At 35.7% G+C, this 19,770-nt stretch overlaps 2 protein-coding genes and 1 pseudogene across 2 annotated transcripts; 1 reads left to right on the top strand and 2 right to left on the bottom strand.

The window, feature by feature from the left end:
* Positions 1-1,353: 1,353 nt before the first annotated feature.
* LOC147291528 (uncharacterized) lies at positions 1,354-14,541 on the bottom strand. The gene is made up of 12 exons (XM_086235965.1): positions 14,194-14,541; positions 13,865-14,077; positions 12,754-12,846; positions 12,547-12,660; positions 11,854-12,417; positions 11,177-11,439; positions 10,903-11,076; positions 10,702-10,809; positions 10,541-10,610; positions 10,350-10,448; positions 9,852-9,923; positions 1,354-1,377 (listed from the first exon to the last, which is right to left on the bottom strand). Exons 1-12 carry the CDS (start codon positions 14,539-14,541, stop codon positions 1,354-1,356), a joined length of 2,142 nt encoding a protein of 713 aa, XP_086092091.1.
* On the top strand, positions 7,495-8,152 carry LOC147291529 (disease resistance protein RPV1 pseudogene; annotated as a pseudogene).
* Positions 14,542-14,947: 406 nt separating the features above from the next.
* Positions 14,948-18,344, bottom strand: LOC147291527 (uncharacterized). The gene is made up of 3 exons (XM_086235964.1): positions 15,883-18,344; positions 15,682-15,787; positions 14,948-15,598 (listed from the first exon to the last, which is right to left on the bottom strand). Exons 1-3 carry the CDS (start codon positions 18,342-18,344, stop codon positions 14,948-14,950), a joined length of 3,219 nt encoding a protein of 1,072 aa, XP_086092090.1.
* Positions 18,345-19,770: the final 1,426 nt, after the last annotated feature.

The raw sequence follows: 19,770 nt of genomic DNA, 5'->3' as shown, positions 1-19,770 counted from the left end.
CCTTAATCAATCCTACAAGGATTGAAGATCCTTTAGCCCTTAATTGATTTTCTTTGAATGAAGGAACTTTTAGTCCTGATATTAGTTGTGAGATCAAACAACCTTAATCTCTTTTGTGGGATCAAAAGATCATGATCTTTCAATGATAATAATCACATATAGTAGAAAATCATGATTATACAATAAATAACTAAATCTACAATTATAAGAATTGTATAAATAGCAGTCAGGATATCACCTTCCAGTAGCGAAAACAAGTTAGAGAGTATCACATATGTAGTAGAGGATCACTAAAGGAAATTCAAGGTCTGATCCACATAATAGTTTAATAGGAATAACGTTTTACTATAGCATAAAAGCAATTGATATAGGCTAGACTGATAATAATTGTACCAATATTTTTCCACCATACAATGAAATAATTTACCACATTCTCAAGCTTCCAATACATGAAACCTTGCTGCTCTATAATATATAAATCACAAAATGGTAATTAAGTTCGACTAAAAGAAAACTTCTAGTACAGTGTGATAATCGTCATGGGCAATTAGATAATAGAATGAATGAATCATAAAGAATATATATATCATGTGAAAAACAAACCCGAAAGTCTAGTTTTCCAAACTCAAGCCGGAGTTCTATTTGGCTTATATCGATAATCATTCATGAATATTGGCTATTATGGTTGCAGAGTCAAACTTACATGAATTAGAAATATAATTTCAGGTCATGGTAGTCATTAAAAGAAGGGATTAATGTCATTTTGCTCCCCAAACTATTACACATGTATCAGTTTGCTCCCCAGACTTCTAATTTGGAAAATTAAGGACCCTGACTTTTTCAATTTTGCCAATTAAAGTTATTCCGTCAATTTATACATTTTTCATCTAAAATTTCGAGATGATCAAGCAAAATTTAGCAAGAAATAAAAGAGGAAAAATGATGCATGAGGAAAAAATGATAAGATCTAATTGGAAGGGACCATTTTGCCCTCAAAATTTGGATAAAAAATGTGTAAATTGACAAAAGAACCTCAATTGGCAAAATTGAAAAAGTCAGAGTCCTTAATTTTCCAAATTAGAAGTCTGGGGAGCAAACTGATACAAGTGTAATAGTCTGGGGAGCAAAATGGTATTAATCCCTTAAAAGAAATGAATTTGTGAATCATCATAATTAATATCATCTATGTGTCTGAATGAAAAACAACCAGATAACAAATCAAGTATACCAACATCATGAGAATCAATAATGAATAAAGTAGCAGTGGAAGCAAACTTGCAAGAATTAAAACATAAGGTAGATCCACATCGTATAAACAACATGTGGAAGATCTCAAAACATGCAATCTGGATTCTAAACAATAAATCGATGAACCATCTCAATTTTACCACCCATCACAAATAACATGAATAGGATATAAAAACCAATGTTCACAGGACCACATCGCACACTATAATTAACGGATGTCATTGCACCATTTAAGTTGTGCATATCATCGTGGCTTTGCACAATCAAATATAAGTACATGTATATGAACAATAATAAAAACTCTAAGCAACTAAGATCGAGACAATCGTGCTGATAACGTGTTATAAAATAAAGAGAAATATAGAGAGAACATAAGAGAGACTTGGGGAGGAATCAGAGTGTATTTCTCATTCACATTAGGCCTCTATTTATAAGCTCTTGGATGGCCTAAGATAGACCCTTGCTTAATTATCTATACAATTGCTCTAGATAATACATGAGATAAATATTAAACATGATAATGAACAGCCACATAATTAATGATATTTACAATATATATATATATAGTAGGTCAATGAGGAATAATCTTTTGATTCCCCATTCTCTTCCTAATCGTCTACCTAGTGATGGTGAGACAAACATTTACCCTAGACATAGTGACATGATTGTGATCCTTATAAACATTGTACAACCGGATATGAGTTCATTTGAAGCATTTTCACTTTTGAAGTAATGGCATTCTTTACAATCGATACATACATCTGAAGTAACATGGGGACCTGTAATTAGAGTAGTTTAGAAAAGTTCCACTTGGCTCCTATTCTAGGAGCTACTACATTAATATAATTGTCTCCATTAAATTTGTTTTCCTTTTTGTTTCTTCCAGGTTCACATAATTTATTTATTTTTTTAAGATATCTCACCATCTAGTCCATCTTTTCTTTTTCTTTCTTTTCTCTTTAGTTTCAAATTTTGAATAAAAATATTAGAAATGTAGTAAAAAGAAGATAAAACTAATAGTGATATATACATATAAATATATAGTAGGAATTAAAAACATTTTTTTCAAACCCAATAATTGAGATAAAGCATTTTTTAAGTCCTTAATTGAAAATGAATAACATAGCTTATGATATACTAAAAAGGTGAAACATCTTTTTAAAACTTATATGTCCAAAAATCCTATTGTTTTGGCAAATTGATGATTATGGAACTGCACTACGGGTGGTATCCACAAAGAATGTTCTTACTTTTTTTTAACACTTTGAAGATAACTGAATAACTAATAACACTATGCACCTAAAGACATAAACATAGTTGCTGAACATAACTAAATAACTAATAGCACTATGCACTTAAAAGACAAACATAGTTGTAGATCCCAACATACTGCAAATTAGGAAAATGTCGAAAATCAACACATTGAAATTTTAAATTTTTTTACACATTGAAACTTTAAAATTAAAAAAAAAGAGTAGGAAGCATGGCATTAAGGCATGAAGCTTATTCTTCAGTGCGTTGAAAAACTAGTGAAATGGTGGAAATACCAGAAAGTCAGAAACAGAGTGAAACCCAAACGCAGATGCAGAGAGGTGAGATTGTATTGGCCATTGATACCACAACCCAAAACCCGCAGAAGGGTCTCCTCCTCGACTCCTTCTTCGGCTGCAAATACCCCGAACACTTCCCCCAATCCGACGTCGTTTCCTTCCATGACAATTTCCACTCCCTCTTCGCGATTTCGTTTATGCAAGGCGGCTTTTCCATGGACTGATGCTTTAGATTTCGTTTATGCTGTCAATATTTGTGCCCAAGTTAAGGCCTTTCGCGATTACAGTCTGATTCGGCAGAAATCGGTGTAGCATGAGAGAGGTACTACTGCCACCAAACTTTGAATCATTACTTGCATTATTATTTACTAAGACTCTAAAATCCCTTTTGGGACTTAACTTTATTAATAACTGAAAAAAAAAAAAAAAAAAAATTCCCAACAGATATTGAACTGGAGGCATGCCCAGTTTCTCAAATTCAGTTAAACTTAGAGTTCCATCTGACCAGACATTTCTTAATTTTAATTATTCAAGGTAGCAACCCTTTTTTGTTTTTTTTGTTTTTTTTTAATGATTGCATGCTTCTTCCAAGCTAATCGGTGTCTGAATTTCGGTTTGAGTCATAATCGTAGTACACTGATAATTTTGAGTTATTATAAGTGCACGTCACCCAACAGATGTTGAATTACAGGCATGCCCAGCTTTCCAAATTTGTTAGTATTTACTTCTTCATTGCCCTATGTTTAATTCAGTTAAACTCAGAGTTCCATCTGAACAACCAGTTCTTATTGTTAATTATTCAAGCCACAGACCCTGTGTTTCTTGAATGCATGTTGTGTTGAAAGTTGTACGACTACATAATTCATTCATTAGATCAATGGGCTCAAGCTTGTGGCAGGCAAGAGGAGGCACACTCATATGATCAGATGCTGGTAAACTTGCGTTGCCTTGCTTTAGATCCGTTTTGTTTAGAGAGGAAATGCTTGAATACAGTGGAACAAAATCTTTTAAGCTTCAGATTTTACTTTGATCAGAAAGTTTCTGATATCTATGTTAGAAAGTGTGTTCCTCTAGAAAGCAGTGAAGTTCATTTTTCTTAGAGTGGGTCTATTAGGACTCCTTCGAGTGTCAAGGTTGATAAAAAGGAATGTAAATTTTTCTCCATTGAACCTTGCATGGAAAATCCCACTAATCGTCTGGGAGTTAAGAGGCGTCTTGTGGAGCCTGCTGTTTCTGATATTCCTTTTAAGTTGTGCAAGACCATACCTTTGTTCTCAATCGATGCATCCTACATTTATCTGCGGGTAAACAGAATTGGATGCAAGGCAGATTTATCTGATGCTTTCAGTACACATCCTGCTTTGTCTGATCCTTCCTTGAAGTTGTGTGAGGCCATGCCTTTCTTCTCATTCAATGGAATTGATGTTCATTTGGGAAGAAATAACTGGTAACTGGGCATTTCTATTTCATAACTTCTTTCCAAGGTCTTCTGAAAATTTAGAAATTCAAAATAGACTCTTGCAGTGGTCATCATATATATGTGATGATAGCTTGATGGACTTGGTTCAGGGTATGTCCAACATGTTTCTGTTGAAATATTAATCTCATTACATTGGTGACATTGGAATGGTTCAAGAACTTAAAGAGAATGTTGATACCTTAACCGAAACTAGGATGTGCACATCACATGTCAAGTTGCAGGAATTTCAGGATAGTTTTAGTACCCTGAATGATAAAGGAACCTGCATATCTGATCTTTATGATACTACTGAGAAAATAAAATATGAGATTCAAAACGATGATATTGATGCACTTTGAGTTTGCTGCAACCTTCTGCTACTACTGAGTCACCTCTTGATGTGATTGAAACAGGTGCAGATTACTATGGACTTAAATGCTAGTTCATTAAGATGTGGTACTCCTGAGCATATCGAGATGCAGCCTAATGGTGCTGAGGGTGCTAAATCTTTTAAATCCAAGGGAAAAGCAACTTTGAATGTAGCATTTAAAGGCAGCTTTGAAGAGAATAAGCAACTTTTTCAGTCGACTTCTGGTTCATCATGTAAGTCACAAGTTGCTCTGCAGTCTGAAGCACTTGCAACGTCTCTTCTTTCGACAACTTTGCACATGAAGTTCCCCAAGGCATTTAGTCTTCCAGCCAAAGAAAAGTTGGTGAAGAAATTTAGTCTATTTGGCCCAGTAGAGTTGCTACAAACCAAAGTCTTCTTTATAAAGGGTCTGCCCAGGTGGCTTTCTTACACCCAACTGATGCAATGGCCGCTTACCAATATGCTAAGAGGAAGAAGGTTTTACTTGGTCAAGCAAATTTCAGGTTCTGGCTTGACCCATTTGAACCCAAGAGAAGAGGATCTAAGTGTAGACTTTAGGTGTGTTTGTTAATTAATTAAACTTCTACTAGCTTCCACAATCCTTGTGACTTGAAAATGGTAATCATTCTGACTTTCCAATAATCGAATTCATTACCATCAAAGATAGGAGCTCGTAGCTCACCACCTCCAGAGCTTGCCATTGCAACCACGAATCCTAGCTCGTTTCACTCTGTTTTCTTCACACAAAATCACGCCCCAGTACACCTTGATCCAAACCTGGCTCTGATACCATGTAGACTTTAGGTGTGTTTGTTAATTAATTAAACTTGAGGCTGAGAGTGGAAGCAGCATTGAAGCTGAAAGGGGGAAGAAAAAATGGATTCAATCTCTGTAAAATTTCAGTGCTCACGCCACTGTTCCATTCATCCAATTCTGTTACATAAAGGGCAGCAACCATGTTGCTGAGGCATGCCAAGTGCGTGAGCCTATGAGCTCAGCACAACCATTCAATTGGTGTCCTATGAGACACAGCCACGTGTTCTATTACATAAACAAAGTAACTTGCTAATTAACCAACATAACTGCAATATTAATTAGCTAACTTAGTCTGTCAAATGCTTAATCACAGTCAACAAGAGGCAAAATTAAATCCTACCCAAGTTAATTAAAAAACTTGGGCTTGCTGTCCCACCAGATCAAAGTATTGGGCTGTGTATTCATCTTCTTTTAGTCTGCTTATAAAACTTGGACGCGGACCAGATTGCCATCATGGTAGCCTATAATTGAGAGGTTTTAATGGCAAAGAGTGCTTGGTTTTGAAGGAAACAAGTTTTTGGAATTTTTAGGAGCAGCTAATTTTTAGGACGTGGGCTGTTTTGTAGGGATGCTTGAGGGCTAAAGGCTGGGGGAAATGATGAAAAGCCTGTTTTTTATTTTATAACAGAGGTTTAATCTGGGACTGTTAGGAATAAATTTAAGGTTGTTTAGGGACTGTGAACAACAAAATGTTTTTTTGTGACTGTAATATTACATACCGGTGTGATCAATTTATTTAAATTATAATACGTATATAATTTAAGGTGTATTTTTACATGTTATTGATTGTATGTGATAATTTAAATGGATTATCACATCACCAAATAATGAAACGGTGGCAATAACATTTCTCATAATACAAACAAAATTTAGCTATTGAAGCTATGGAAATAGATAGCAGGTTTTATTTTTTGCTAGGAATGCTAATCCCATGTAAAGGAATGCTAATCACAGTCACCTTCTAAAAAGGTGAATCTACTTAAAGCTTTTTATTTTCCTCTTTCACCCTTTTATTTTTAGTCTCTTCCGTTGCTCATACGTAAGTAGAATCAACCAAAAAAATTGTTAATTGGTAAACACCAGCAGTTCAAATGCTGATTTTCCATAAACGGATTATAAAGTTTGGGGATTTCTGTTAGCTCAGAGAAATCTCTCTAAAGTTTGGCACAAGAGATGTCGTTATGTTTATCTTTTATTTTTGTTGAAAATTCAGGGATTTGAAGAAGTTGGGTTTCAGGGATTTTTAATTTTATTTTTTGTGTGAAGGAATTTCTAATTTATTCGATATTCATGTGTGCTAAATAATTTCAAAGAAATCCCTTCAACCAAGCTTTTGAGTTTGGGCTGATGTTGTTGTATGGTGAAGGTTGAAGAGGAAGCAGCAGTGGAAGCTGTTGTAGATGGATGACTGGATTAGTCAAGAAGTTTGCAGAGTTCACAGAGTGGTCAAAAGAAACTAATGCATTAGTCAAGAAGTTTGCTCCACGCAAAACAAGATAAAAGGTAATATTTTCAAAGTTTGATAAAAGGAATTACATTAATTAACTAAAAAGAATCAATGAATCAAAAAATCACATTAGTTCACGCCAAATTTGATTGGAGTTCACAGAGTGGTCAAAATAAACTAATGCATTAGTCAAGAAGTTTGCTCCACGCAAAATAAGATAAAAGGTAATATTTTCAAAGTTTGATAAAAGGAATTACATTAATTAACTAAAAAGAATCAATGAATCAAAAATTTAGTAAAAGTGGGAAGAGAAGAGACAGTAGTCGGTAACATTCAGATTACAAAATCTCTTTTTGTCAAAATGAAAACGCTCCAACATATAAATTATAAAGTTAGACAAAGAAATATACATCATGAAAGAAAGCGCGTAGAAAGAAAAAGGCATCATCACTGTGGATCAAAGACTTGATGAAGTTGCACCGAAAGTTCCCCACCTTTAACTTATTCTCATTCACATTTACAAGTGAATAAGTATACAAAGCACGAGCCCGGATACCTTACCCAACTCTTTGAGGCTGTTTTACTATCGGCAGGTGTGTGATAAACAAACAATATGGCTCTTATCACCAGTCGAGGAGTCTCTAATTCTTCTTCTTCTTCTTTCACTCACTCATGGACGCACGATGTCTATTTGAGTTTTAGAGGTGAGGATACACGCACAAATTTTATAGATCATTTGTACAACGCTTTGATCCGCAAGGGAATTACCACCTTCATTGATAATGAGCTTACAAGAGGGGAAGAAATATCAACTGCACTTCTCCAAGCAATTGAAGAGTCGATGATTTCTATCGTCGTATTCTCTAAAAACTATGCATCATCGAGGTGGTGCTTGGATGAACTCGTTCACATCCTTCAATGCAAAGAATCCAAGCAACAAATGATTAGGCCAATTTTTTACAAGGTGGATCCCTCCCATGTACGAAATCAAACCAAAACAAGTAGTTTTGGTGGAACATTTGCTGATCATGAATGCAAATACAAAGGCAACATGGAGAAGGTGCTCAAATGGAGGATAGCTCTTACAGAAGCAACAAATTTGTCTGGATGGTGTTTCAAGGAGGGGGAGTATATTTCTAACCATTATATAGTGCATCATCTTATATTTCTTTTCAAGCCTTTCATTTTCTTTACATAAAAACAATGGTTTGCTAAACAATGGTTAGACTGAGCACACGTAAGAACTATTTAATTTTTAATTATTATATTTTGAAAAGTTTAACTTAACCAAGTTATAGATCATATATGTAGGGGAAGTATTAATTAGTTTACCAGACTTCAAATCAAGCATAAATTTTTAGGTTTATTTACTTATTTGTTTTTGCCTAATCCTATTCATCCCGCTCTAGAACAATCAAACATAACAAGGTAGCTTTATTTTTATTTTTATTTTTTCGCTGCCTTTTGAGACTTTTGATTCTTTAAGAAGGTAGCTTTATATTTTGTTAATCTATTAAAATTCTCTCTATTTTCATGTGTAACAAATATAGCAAAATGTTGATTTAGTAAATATATCATGTGTTTTTTAACTTGTAGGTATGAATCTAAATTTATCAACAACATCGTTGAGGAGATCTCAATGAAAGTACTAAACCGCACCTATTTGGATGTTCCCAAATACCCAGTTGGAATACAGTCTTGTGTACAAGATGTGAATGTTCTTTTAGGTGTGGGGGGAAATGGTTGTTGCATGCACTACTACAAAATAGCAAACAGACAACGGATAATAACCGTTGTCTAAGTTTATAATTTACCGTCGTCTAATCGAGTGTTGTCTATTCATACCCCAAATAGACAACGGATAAAATCCGTTGTCCTGGTGCACCTACACAACGGTTATAGATGTAACACCGTTGTATATACAACCTTTAAAATCAATGATTTGGAAGATACCGTTGTTGAGTGCCAATTTAAACATCGGTTTATATTTAAAAACCGATGTGTATATATATGTCAAACAACGGTTATGTTAAGTAAAGAATTGGTTTTACAACTATTTTAGGTAGAAACACGAGGTGAAATAGCCAATAAAACAACGGGTTATGGTCACAAACCGTTGTCTAATCTATTGAATAATATGTGTATTGCCATGTCTATAGGTTTGTCAAACTACGGTGTTTTATATGAAACCGTTGTATTCATGCATTAAGAAAATTAAATATTAACCATATAACCGTTGTATATACTTATTTGGTACATCGATTTTTGGATTAGAAACTATTGTATGAAGGTACTTAGCACAATGGCTTCTTAAGATTTGTGTGGTATGCTTAAGAATTAGACAATGGTTTATGATATTGAACCATTGTAAGTCAAGGGCACAGACCACGCTTTTTATCGAAAAACTGTTGTATAATGTGCCTGTTTACATCTGTTTTTAGAAACTCCCAATTGTCTTTGACCACAATGCAATTATGAACAAACAATGCAGAATCTGATTGATGAGGTAGGTTGTTTTGGTACAACCATTAATTGATTCCCTTCATAATTAACATTCCTAATAAATTATACATTTACAAAATACCAATTCACAATAATAAAGGATTGGAATTTCTAATATAACCAAATAATATAAGATATTTAAAGGTAGTAATTGTATATATGTACCTTGCTCCCTTAACCCAATTTCATTCACAAAACCAGCCATATATGCCATAAACAAAAACCCTCCATATATACCTTTCCAAAAAACTAGGCATCAATCTAATGAATCAACCTAATTGCTGCCATATATATATCAAAATATTATCCAGCAGCTGGCCTATCAATCATCCCAAGCTAATCTAGCAAAGTAATCAATATATCATATATACCCAAAGCTAGTCTAGCTAAACATATGGCCTACGTAAAAAAGGTGTCATGCAAAAATCCAACCAGAAATGTCTACATAAACTGGCCCACGAAGTTTGCCCATTCAGCCCGGACTTCATCGATATCTTCTTGGGTATAAGTGTTGTCCTGCCTTCGTTCCCACTGAAACAAGGCAAACATGGAGTACTAATATATTAAAAATAAAATTCAACCAAAAATTTTATGTAACAAAGATAATGATGTAACACCACAAATAGAAAGAAGAGGATTAGTTCTAAATCTCAATGTCCCAACCTCCCTGGCCCTCTATATTTGTGATGGCATGTCACTATCCCTGCTTGCATTTCATTTGTTCATATTGTTTTTTTTTTTGGGGGGTAAGAGGCATTTGTTAATCTATGGTCTCAATTTAAAATTCATCTATTTCTAAGACCCATTTCCCATCTTTGTTCGGTTAATTGAAAGCAGTTGAGGTTCCTGGGACTATCAAGGTGGCGCCAACAAACACTTCCAAAACTTGAGCAAGCATATTCTATTATTACCAAAAACATGACCAACATAATGTCAGGTTGGCTGACTAATTCATACCTTATTCACAAAAGCTAAGCCCTCATCTTCAATTATTTCCTTCATAAAGCGCATAACAAAATAACCACACTCCTTGTCACTTGGTTGTTGAGGAATGCCCTAAATACAAATAAACATTAATTAGAATGAGCACATATATAGTTCATTTAGCAATTTGTTATTTGATGTTTAAAGCAAACAAGCCAACCTACCGCCATATTTTTCCAAATTATTGTTTTACGCCCTTGCCTATTCACTTGAGCATTGAATATTTTAATCCCGCTGTGGCATGATCGAAAAACCAAATGATTTCAACACTTTATGAGATATGGAGTGAAATTATAAACTGATGACAAAAAAATTACAGCCTTACTTGTCCACAACAGTTCTCCATTCATCACCGATCAGACGCCTTCTCATTGGGTCCATAAAATAGACAATCTCCTTCTCCGGATTGATAACCGTCAACATCCAATGATTTCTACGCATTTAAAATTCTCTTTAAATACATTACATGGCTGGAAATGTGTATTTACATTCACAATCAAAGATATTTTAACATTGAATAACTTACCCGGAATTGTAAGGGACTAAAAAAATCTTATCGTTAGAAGACGTGGCGAACCTATCTGCCAAGTGCCGTGTTCTTTCCGTTACAGTTCCACACCCTATTGCACCAGTTCGAGCAGGGTCTACGAAACCAACCATGTTTACCATCTTTGATCTCTTCACCACATTGTACAAGTACCTAAAAAATATTTAGCAAGTCAAATAGCTAGCATGATTGAATAATCTCATCTTTTTTGCTGGATATTAATATGTAAAAATCCCCTATTCATTTTTTTTACCTCATGTAAACCACAATACAGTTGGCTGATATTTCAACCATGCCACCAAATTGGGTAATATCTTCGGACAGTATGTAGGTTCTACGAGCTGCCCCAAAAACGTCCGCCTCTATTTCAAAGTTGATTGTTAATCCCTCATTCATTACATTTTGTGCATACATGCACAACAACTTCAGTGGCGTAGGCATTGCTTGCAGGTTCAACACAATTCCCTTCATCCTATCTTGCTTCTCATCTTTTGCTTTCTTCAACACAATCTTGTCCTGCCCAGCACACATCCAAAGCACATATAACATTATAAAAATTAATTGTAGGGCTGGGTTTCAATTCATTCAAACCTCAATGGAGTACTTATAATCATCAAAAATCAATATGTTGTATTAGTTGACTACTTAATTTGTACATGCAGCAGCTGCCAGCTTGCCAAGGTGTGTCATCTATGAGTCAAATTATAAAAGAGTATCTATGAGTCATATTCATGGTTACTTAATGAGAAAAATTAAGTGCTAGCTAGCTTTGTAGTTAGGCAAGGGAGAAATTGATCTCATGAATACAATGCATATTGCAGAGAGGGGTAATGGCCAAGTATTATTAATGATTTATAATAATACTTTGAAACAAGGTTTATAGTCAAATTATTGTATGTGAATTCAAATAAGTTGGGATGAAATATATACCTTCAAAACAATTTTCTTGTCCTGCCCAGATTCCAGGTGGACACAATCAGCATCCACATCGATCTTCTGCGTGTCTTTCTTGTCCACCTGCTGTTCAGCATTCTTCTTCATTTCCTTCTCCACATTTTCTTCAATATTGTCCTCAACTTTGTTCAGAATAAGAGTCTGCTTCTTGACTGCATTGGTGCTTGCTTTATCAGAGCCATATCCAACAGTATGAGGAGTTGATGGAGTACCGGGATTAGGGGCTAACATCTCAGGGGTTGGTCCCTCAGCCTTGGAATTCTTCCCTTCCTCTATTTCATGAATTTTCTCCATCCAATATTTTCGTTCCTCAGCTATTATCTTCTCCCGCTCCTCTTCCATGATCTGTTTGACACTATCTCTGATTGTGTCTTTTATACTCTTTCTTGGAGGGAGCCTAAAGTAAGAACTAGGCTTTACATAACCTCCCACACCTCTAACTCGCCCCGAGTGCTCAGGGGTCCCTAATGCCATTGTTAGCACATCAGTGGTACCAGAAATAGATAATGTGCCATCAGCTACCTGTTTCTTCAAATCCTCCTGAAACAATATATGTCTTATAAATAAACAAGGACAAATAAAGTTGATTTCAAATTTAAAAAGAAGTCAACATTGTCAGATCCAACATTGGTAGGATTATAATCAATACAATATCAGTAGCTTACTTACAATTCTGGCAGCAGTCTCCGCTACCTTTGCATTTGGGATCTTCCCACTTTTATCTTCGTGTGCTTTAATCCAAAGGGATGCCCGATCAAACTCCGCATCAGGCATTGTTTTCAGCTTTAAAACAAACAAATGATTAACATCTTAATAAACTTGATTAACATCTTAATATATATATATTCAACCAAGGCAGTTAAAATTCACACTAACCAGTTCATCCTCCAAACCAGCATACCCTTTACGCGATAGTCTATGACGATACTCATGCTTAGATATCCTATCCACCTGTTCGTTGTGAACTTGCTGCAAAATAGAATATTTCCACACAGTGAGGACTCTATTTACAAGTTTAAAAACAACAATTTTATAGAAATAAAACAAAAGAAAAAGCTGACATGCAGACCAGGCCAAGGATCACTTGCATGGTCATCCCAATTCAAAGTCCTGGCAGCTCACTTGCCAGGACAGAAAGGGAGGATTTAATACACATGTACAAAAACAGCTGCATTAGTTGTGAGCCAGGACAGAAAGGGAGGATTTATTACTGGTACAGTAATATGCTATCTGCATTAGTTGCACATTAATGCATATGTAGCTAACAGCTGTGAGCCTGTGACTTGAATTGTGTGGTTGTTGTGGCTGTATGTTGTGTACTTGCAGGTGCATGCATGTTTTTATGATGCACAATTTGGTTTCAATTTCTTAAACCATTTTAGAAGCCACACATTGTATTTCAAAAACTGCTATAAATATAATCTGTAACCCTATCCTACTTCAGTTACATGCATTTTCAAACACTTTCTTCCTAAACAACATGAGCCACTACTTTGTATTCAACATAAATTAGTTTAGAAGCATTTTCTTGCACTTAGAATTAATTAACTAGTTTTGCTTGTCTGCATCTAGCTTGCCAATGTCCAATCATTCCTAAGTATGAACTTAGATGTGCTCTGAATTTGAGTATAGAATGCAAACTCACAATAGTTTATTGAAATGATTAATAATTTAATATCTGGAAAATATTTCTTTAGTCAATTAACTGATGGCAAAGTATTTGTACCTTGTTAAAGTCCAATGACAATTAAGGTAACTGTAATTGTCCTTGACTCATCAACTACCAAATATCAGTCACCTTTACTGTCTCAATTATAGGCAATCACTTCATTTCACTTTCATTTTTCATTGAGGTTGTTATTGTAATGAGTCATGACTTGTTTGTCTTTTCAGATTGTTTTTGTACATGTGTATTAAATCCTCCCTTTCTGTCCTTGAATAGTGACTGAATATAACCAAGAAAAAATAGGCATAATTAATATCTTACCTCCCACTGATCCGAAATCCTAGAGTTCACAAAGACCTTCCAATCTGCCTTCTCAATAAATTCATACTCTTTAGGAGGGTCAATTAATAAATCAGGTTGGTCTTTGTAAGGGAGTACATATTTAGTAGTCAGTCTAGACTTGAATTCCCTCCACTTAGATGATGCAGATGCTAACACCATCTTCCTACATTCAGCAGGTAGCACAAAAGCCATCTACTTGCATAGAGAAACACACGTTACACAATTTACATCTTAATAAAACTGTAATTTTATAAAGTTTTAGTATGATAATGTACTAGTCATATAAATGTGGGACAAATGTTGCTTACCTCTACATTTTCCCAAATTTTGGCCTTTACATGATCATCCACTTTCTTCCAAGTGTCTATGATAATTGGGACCTTTGTACGTGCTAAAGTCCCAATGTAAGACTGCATCTCGGTCGCTGCCTTCCCATGTGGCTGCCCTTTTGCATTGAACTCCACCGCCTTTTTGACTTTCATTATTTTTCGCTTTACAATGCGAGGCATTGTAACCATCCCCCTCTTATTCTTTCCATTAACTGAGCTCTCGGTGGTGGCAGTGTCCTTTGTCACCTTCGATTGAGATGAAGTGGGCTCAGCTGCCTTTGATTTGGAGGTCTTCTTCTTGGAGGAAGCCACTGCCTTTGCACCCATTGAAGTGGGCTCAGCTGATTTTGATTACTGTAAAAAATAAATAAATAAATGATTGAAACCTATAGAATTTACTACTAAAGATTTAATTTTCAGTACCAAGTAAAAACTCATGAATGGCAGTGTCATAGAGATATGCTACATATCCTTCCAATTAGATTAATAGAACTAACCTTTACTTATCTGTAGTTTCTGCTAAATTTTGCAAAGAATGCAAAGAATGCAGTAAAGCACCTGCAAAACAATACCAATCATGGATTAAAAGCTTTATATAATCAGATACATGGATTAAAAGCTTTATATAACCAGAAAAACACTTAACCAAAAATCACACATTAAAAATAAGCACACAGTCATGGCTCAAGCAAAACAAAAAAACCAGTTACCTTAGATAAATGCCCTTTTGATACTACTGATCAATCCATATACCCTCACCATCAGGTCTAATGCAATTTGTAGGATTTTCACTAACAATGTCATCAAATGTCTCAATGGATGGAAGATCTCTGGTAACAGGTTCATGATGCACTATAATATCCCCTAACTCATCATCATAATCGCAATCATTGTAATTTCTATCTTGGGTTGATAGAACAACAGACCATGCAGCATCTGCAGGGTCTTCCACGTAAAAGACTTGTTTGACTTGGCTAGCCAAAACAAATTGATCATGCTTGAAACCTATCCTACTAAGATTGACCAAAGTAAAGCCTAGATCATCTATTTTAATTCCATTTGTATTCTCAACCCAATCGCACTTAAATATAGGAATTCTAAACTTGAAGTAGTCAAGTTCCCATATTTCTTGAATCACCCCATAGAAACACATATCTGTGATTATGGGGTTTTTATCTTTCGCACTAGAAATTTGCATTGTATCACCAACCCAACACACGCCACTGTTTTGAACAGCCCGAACTGCATCACGAGTCTTAGTATTAAAATGAACCCCATTAATGGAATAAGCATTAAATTTCGGGACTTCCATGCATGGCCCATCAGCTAGCCAACTCAGCGTGTCTGGTATGTCATTAGTTTCACAATTGAGGTCAGATTTAACCTGCAAGGATAAACACTCATTTACATACAAGCTAGGAATTACTTATATAGCTTAGTGCATCCTTTTAAGAAACTAACACTTACTCGATTCTTTAACCAAAGAATGAAAGTGCGATTGTGCTTATCTTGCAGCCACTTTTCATTTTTTTTGAACCTAGGATGTGTAGCCTTCAAATAGCTCATATGCTCACTACAAAAAATGTTAGAATCCTCAATTAATATTGACAGTTGTGCTACTCAAAGACTTAATTAATGAACATGAAAATGAAGTCAGATTTCCCTTACGCGATATAAGGTGTCACTTCCTTTGTATTCTCTAATACAAACAGATGGGCTTGGTCCAAAAGCTCACGATCAACCCTATGTATAGAAGCACCGGATAAGGGCTTACATTCCTTAGAAGATCCCTGATTGTGTCTTGATGGGATTCCAACAGTACTGCCACGAGAAAGATGTTCAAAGCAAAATTCCAAAGCTTCTTCAGCAATATAACACTCGGCAATGCAACCCTCGGGTCGATACCGATTCCGAACATACCCCTTTAGCACTTTCATATACCGTTCAAACGGATACATCCACCTAAAGTAAACTGGTCCACATAACTGAACTTCTCTAATAAGATGCACCGTTAAATGAACCATAATATCAAAAAATGATGGTGGAAAATACTTCTCGAGCAAACAAAGTGTAACCACTAGATCTTCCTGCGTCTTATCTAGTATAGAAGTATCCACCACTTTACTACATATAGCATTGAAGAAGAAACAAAATCTGGTTATAGCATATCTCACAGGCTTCTCCAAAACTGAACGGATGGCCACGGGTAGTAATTGTTGCATGAAGGCATGACAATCATGTGACTTAAGGCCAACAAGTCTTAAATCCTCCATTGATACCAGACTCCTAACATTTGAAGAATACTGCTCAGGGACTTTCATACCAAAAAAAGAATTGCATACGGTTCTCTTCTCTTCCCTCGAAAGATTCCAACTAGCTGCAGGCAAATGAGTTCTTTTTTCTCCAACAATAGGTGCTAATTCAGTACGTACCCCCATGTCCAGGAGATCTAAACGAGCTGCAAGCCCATCTTTTGTTTTGGTAGGAATGTTCAACAATGTACCGATAATACTATCGCATACATTTTTCTCAATGTGCATAACATCGAGAATATGCCGAACATGAAGAGATTTCCAATATTCGAGTTGGAAAAAGATTGACTTCTTTTTCCAACACGCTCTTGTATCACCCTCCACCCGGTTACGGGGCCACTTTTTCTTCCCAAAAGGTAAGAAATTAAGGCTTTCCACCTTTGCCAATACTTCTTCCCCACTTAATGGCACAGGAGGTGGAGAAAATTCTTGACAATTATTAAATGCAGCCTTTTGCTTTCGATAAGGATGATGTCGTGCTAAGAATCTTCGATGGCCTATGTATGAGCATTTATTTCCATGAACCAACCTGTGGGGTTTTGTGTGTTCTCCACATACTGGACATGCATTATATCCTTTTACCACACATCCAGATAAGTTACCATAGGCTGGAAAATCGTTTATTGTCCATAAAAGTACAGCTTTTAGAGTGAAATACTCTCCTTTGTATGCATCATACACTTCTGCAACTCCCTGCCATAGCCTTTTTAAATCATCAATCAAAGGTGCTAGGTAAACGTCTATATCATTTCCAGGTTGTTTAGGACCAGAAATTAATAGACTCATCATCATGAACTTTCTTTTCATACACAACCATGGTGGAAGGTTATAAGTGACAAGTAGAACAGGCCAGCAACTGTATCTACTACTTAAAGAGCTATGGGGATTGAAACCATCAGCTGCAAGTGCGAGTCTTAGGTTTCTAGGATCTTCAGCAAATTCAGGCCACTTATAGTCCACTAACTTCCAAGACGGGGAATCTGCAGGATGCCGCATCTTACCATCATTCACTCTTCCATGAACATGCCAAGTCAAACTCTCAGATGTTTTACTAGACTGAAACATCCTTTTAAACCTTGGGATAATTGGAAAGTACCACAACACCTTTGCGGGCACTCCCTCCTTAACAGTTGAATCCTTACTTAACTTCCACCTTGACACAGTACAATTGGGGCAATTAACCTCATCAGCATACTCATTCCTATACAAAATGCAGTCATTAGGGCATGCATGTATTTTCTCATAGTCCATACCTAATGCACACAAAGTCTTCTTAGCCTCATACATAGACGTGGGTATTTTATTACCTGATGGAAGAAAATCCCCAAAGGCAATCAAGTAGTCAGTGAAACTTGCATCACTCAATCCATGCTTTGCTTTCAAATTGTACAATCTTACAAGTGCTCCCAACTTGGTGAATTTATCACAACCAGGATATAAAGGTTCATCGCCATCCCCAACCGAATTAATGAAATCGTTACAATCATTTGAACATTCTTCCTCTTCATTATCTACCATATCCACTGTTTCGGAAACAAAATTAGTATCTTGTTCCTCCACACATCTACCTACATTCGCAAATGTACTTGAAACTTCTCCATGCCATATCCAAGTTTGGTAACTTTGGTCAACCCCATTTAAATAGAGATGATCCCTTATAACTCCAATCCCAAATTGTCTCATATTTCCACATTTTCGGCAAGGGCAATGAATGAGGTTTGGGTTTCTAGCATGCTGTAATGCAAAATTGAAGAATTCTTGAATCCCTAACTCATATGCCCTTGATCTCCTATCCGCATACATCCATGACTTATCCATCTTTCACCAAAAACAAACATATCATTTATAAAATCATACCAAATATTGACTCTATTGAAACAAAACAAAAAGAAATTAACACAAACTAAACATAACCACTATACCAGAACCCATAAACCTTGTACCTTTAACACACATATTTTTGGGTATTGGAAGGGCAGCAGCTATATATGCACTTCAATACAAAATTTCAAACTCCTAACTATTATTCCCATCAAATTCAAGTATGTTTTCTATAATGTGTAACAAAAGTAATGTGAATAGCATCAAGAAATCAACACAATCCCTACAATAGTCTAAAAATAAAACTGTACCAAACAAAGTAGTTATTCAACATGCAAGTACCAAGCTCAAACAAAGTAGTGAGTAATCCTAAACTATACCTAACTACATGCCAGAACCAACAAAACAGGGAAAACAAAAAAAAACCAAACAAGAAAAATAAAATGAAAACCAGCCTGATGAACTCACCTTTCCAATCCAATCAGTGCGCAGCCTATATTCACAATCACCAAGCTCACTAAGCAATTCACCTCTTCAACTATTGCTGTCATATATAGGAAATTAATTATACAAGTTATCAAGATCTAAACAAAGCACAAAACCAAGCAGGAAAAAAACCCCGATATTTGGTGCTTTTCTAACCACAAAACAGAAGTGCACACCCTAACCCAAATTTGGGGCTTTTATTTAGAGAGGAAAAGACCCGTTCGAAATCTGATTTTTCATACCCATATTGAAATCTGTTTTTATTTAACAAATTTCATACCCTAACCCAAATTTACCTGAGTGATAGGCGAAGATGATGAACGGGAGTGCTTCTTTGGTCGATTAGTGTTGAAATTAGGGCACACAAATGGGCGACAAGGAAGGAGCTAGGAGGAGAAAGATGGCAGAAGTATTGAAGATTGAGCGATGAGTGAAACTTGAACGATGAGTGAAGATTGAGCGACGAGTGCTTCTTCAGTCCCAGTGATGAGTGAAGATTGAGCGATGAGTGTACGAATTGGGCTGCAGTGAAGATTGAGGATGCAGATGAAGTGTTCAATGGCGCTGAGTGCTTCTTCAGTCCCAGTGCATGCTTCTCGAATGGGGGCTAAGTGTTCTGTCTGATGGGTGGGTGAAGTCAAGAGTGTTTGACCCAAAAAGACTTAAGGCGCCAAAAGGGTTTCATTAAAGCGGGCGTGCGCTTTGACAATACAAAGACCCGCAAATTTTTAATTTTTGTGTAACTTGCCCTACACAACGGATTTTCCTAAAACTATTGTTTTTAATAATTTAGAAAAATCTATCCAACCAAATAGCATTGGATATGATACCATTATATAACGGTTTCTTAATACCCGTTGTGTATTAAATTAAGATAACGGATAAAATACTAACCGTTGTCTATTGACTGTTGTCTATTTATATAATTGTAGTAGTG

The sequence above is a fragment of the Dryas octopetala genome, chromosome 3 (assembly GCF_963921425.1).
Source record: "Dryas octopetala chromosome 3, drDryOcto1.1, whole genome shotgun sequence".
Classification (NCBI taxonomy): Eukaryota; Viridiplantae; Streptophyta; class Magnoliopsida; order Rosales; family Rosaceae; genus Dryas; species Dryas octopetala.
Note: the sequence above shows the minus strand (reverse complement) of the source record. Positions and strands in the feature narration are given on the sequence as shown.

Bases quoted from the DNA above. Each gene is read 5' to 3' on its own strand.
- LOC147291528 (XM_086235965.1), bottom strand. From the start codon at position 14,541: ATGGGTGCAAAGGCAGTGGCTTCCTCCAAGAAGAAGACCTCCAAATCA. The intron at 11,440-11,853 runs GTATATATTTCA...TGTGCTGGGCAG, and splicing joins ACAAGAAAATTGTTTTGAAG to GACAAGATTGTGTTGAAGAA. The intron at 10,449-10,540 runs GTAGGTTGGCTT...ATTTGTATTTAG, and splicing joins TAATTTGGAAAAATATGGCG to GGCATTCCTCAACAACCAAG.
- LOC147291527 (XM_086235964.1), bottom strand. From the start codon at position 18,344: ATGGATAAGTCATGGATGTATGCGGATAGGAGATCAAGGGCATATGAG. The intron at 15,788-15,882 runs GTAAGGGAAATC...CATTTTTTGTAG, and splicing joins GAAGTGACACCTTATATCGC to TGAGCATATGAGCTATTTGA. The intron at 15,599-15,681 runs GTAAGTGTTAGT...TTATCCTTGCAG, and splicing joins TTCTTTGGTTAAAGAATCGA to GTTAAATCTGACCTCAATTG.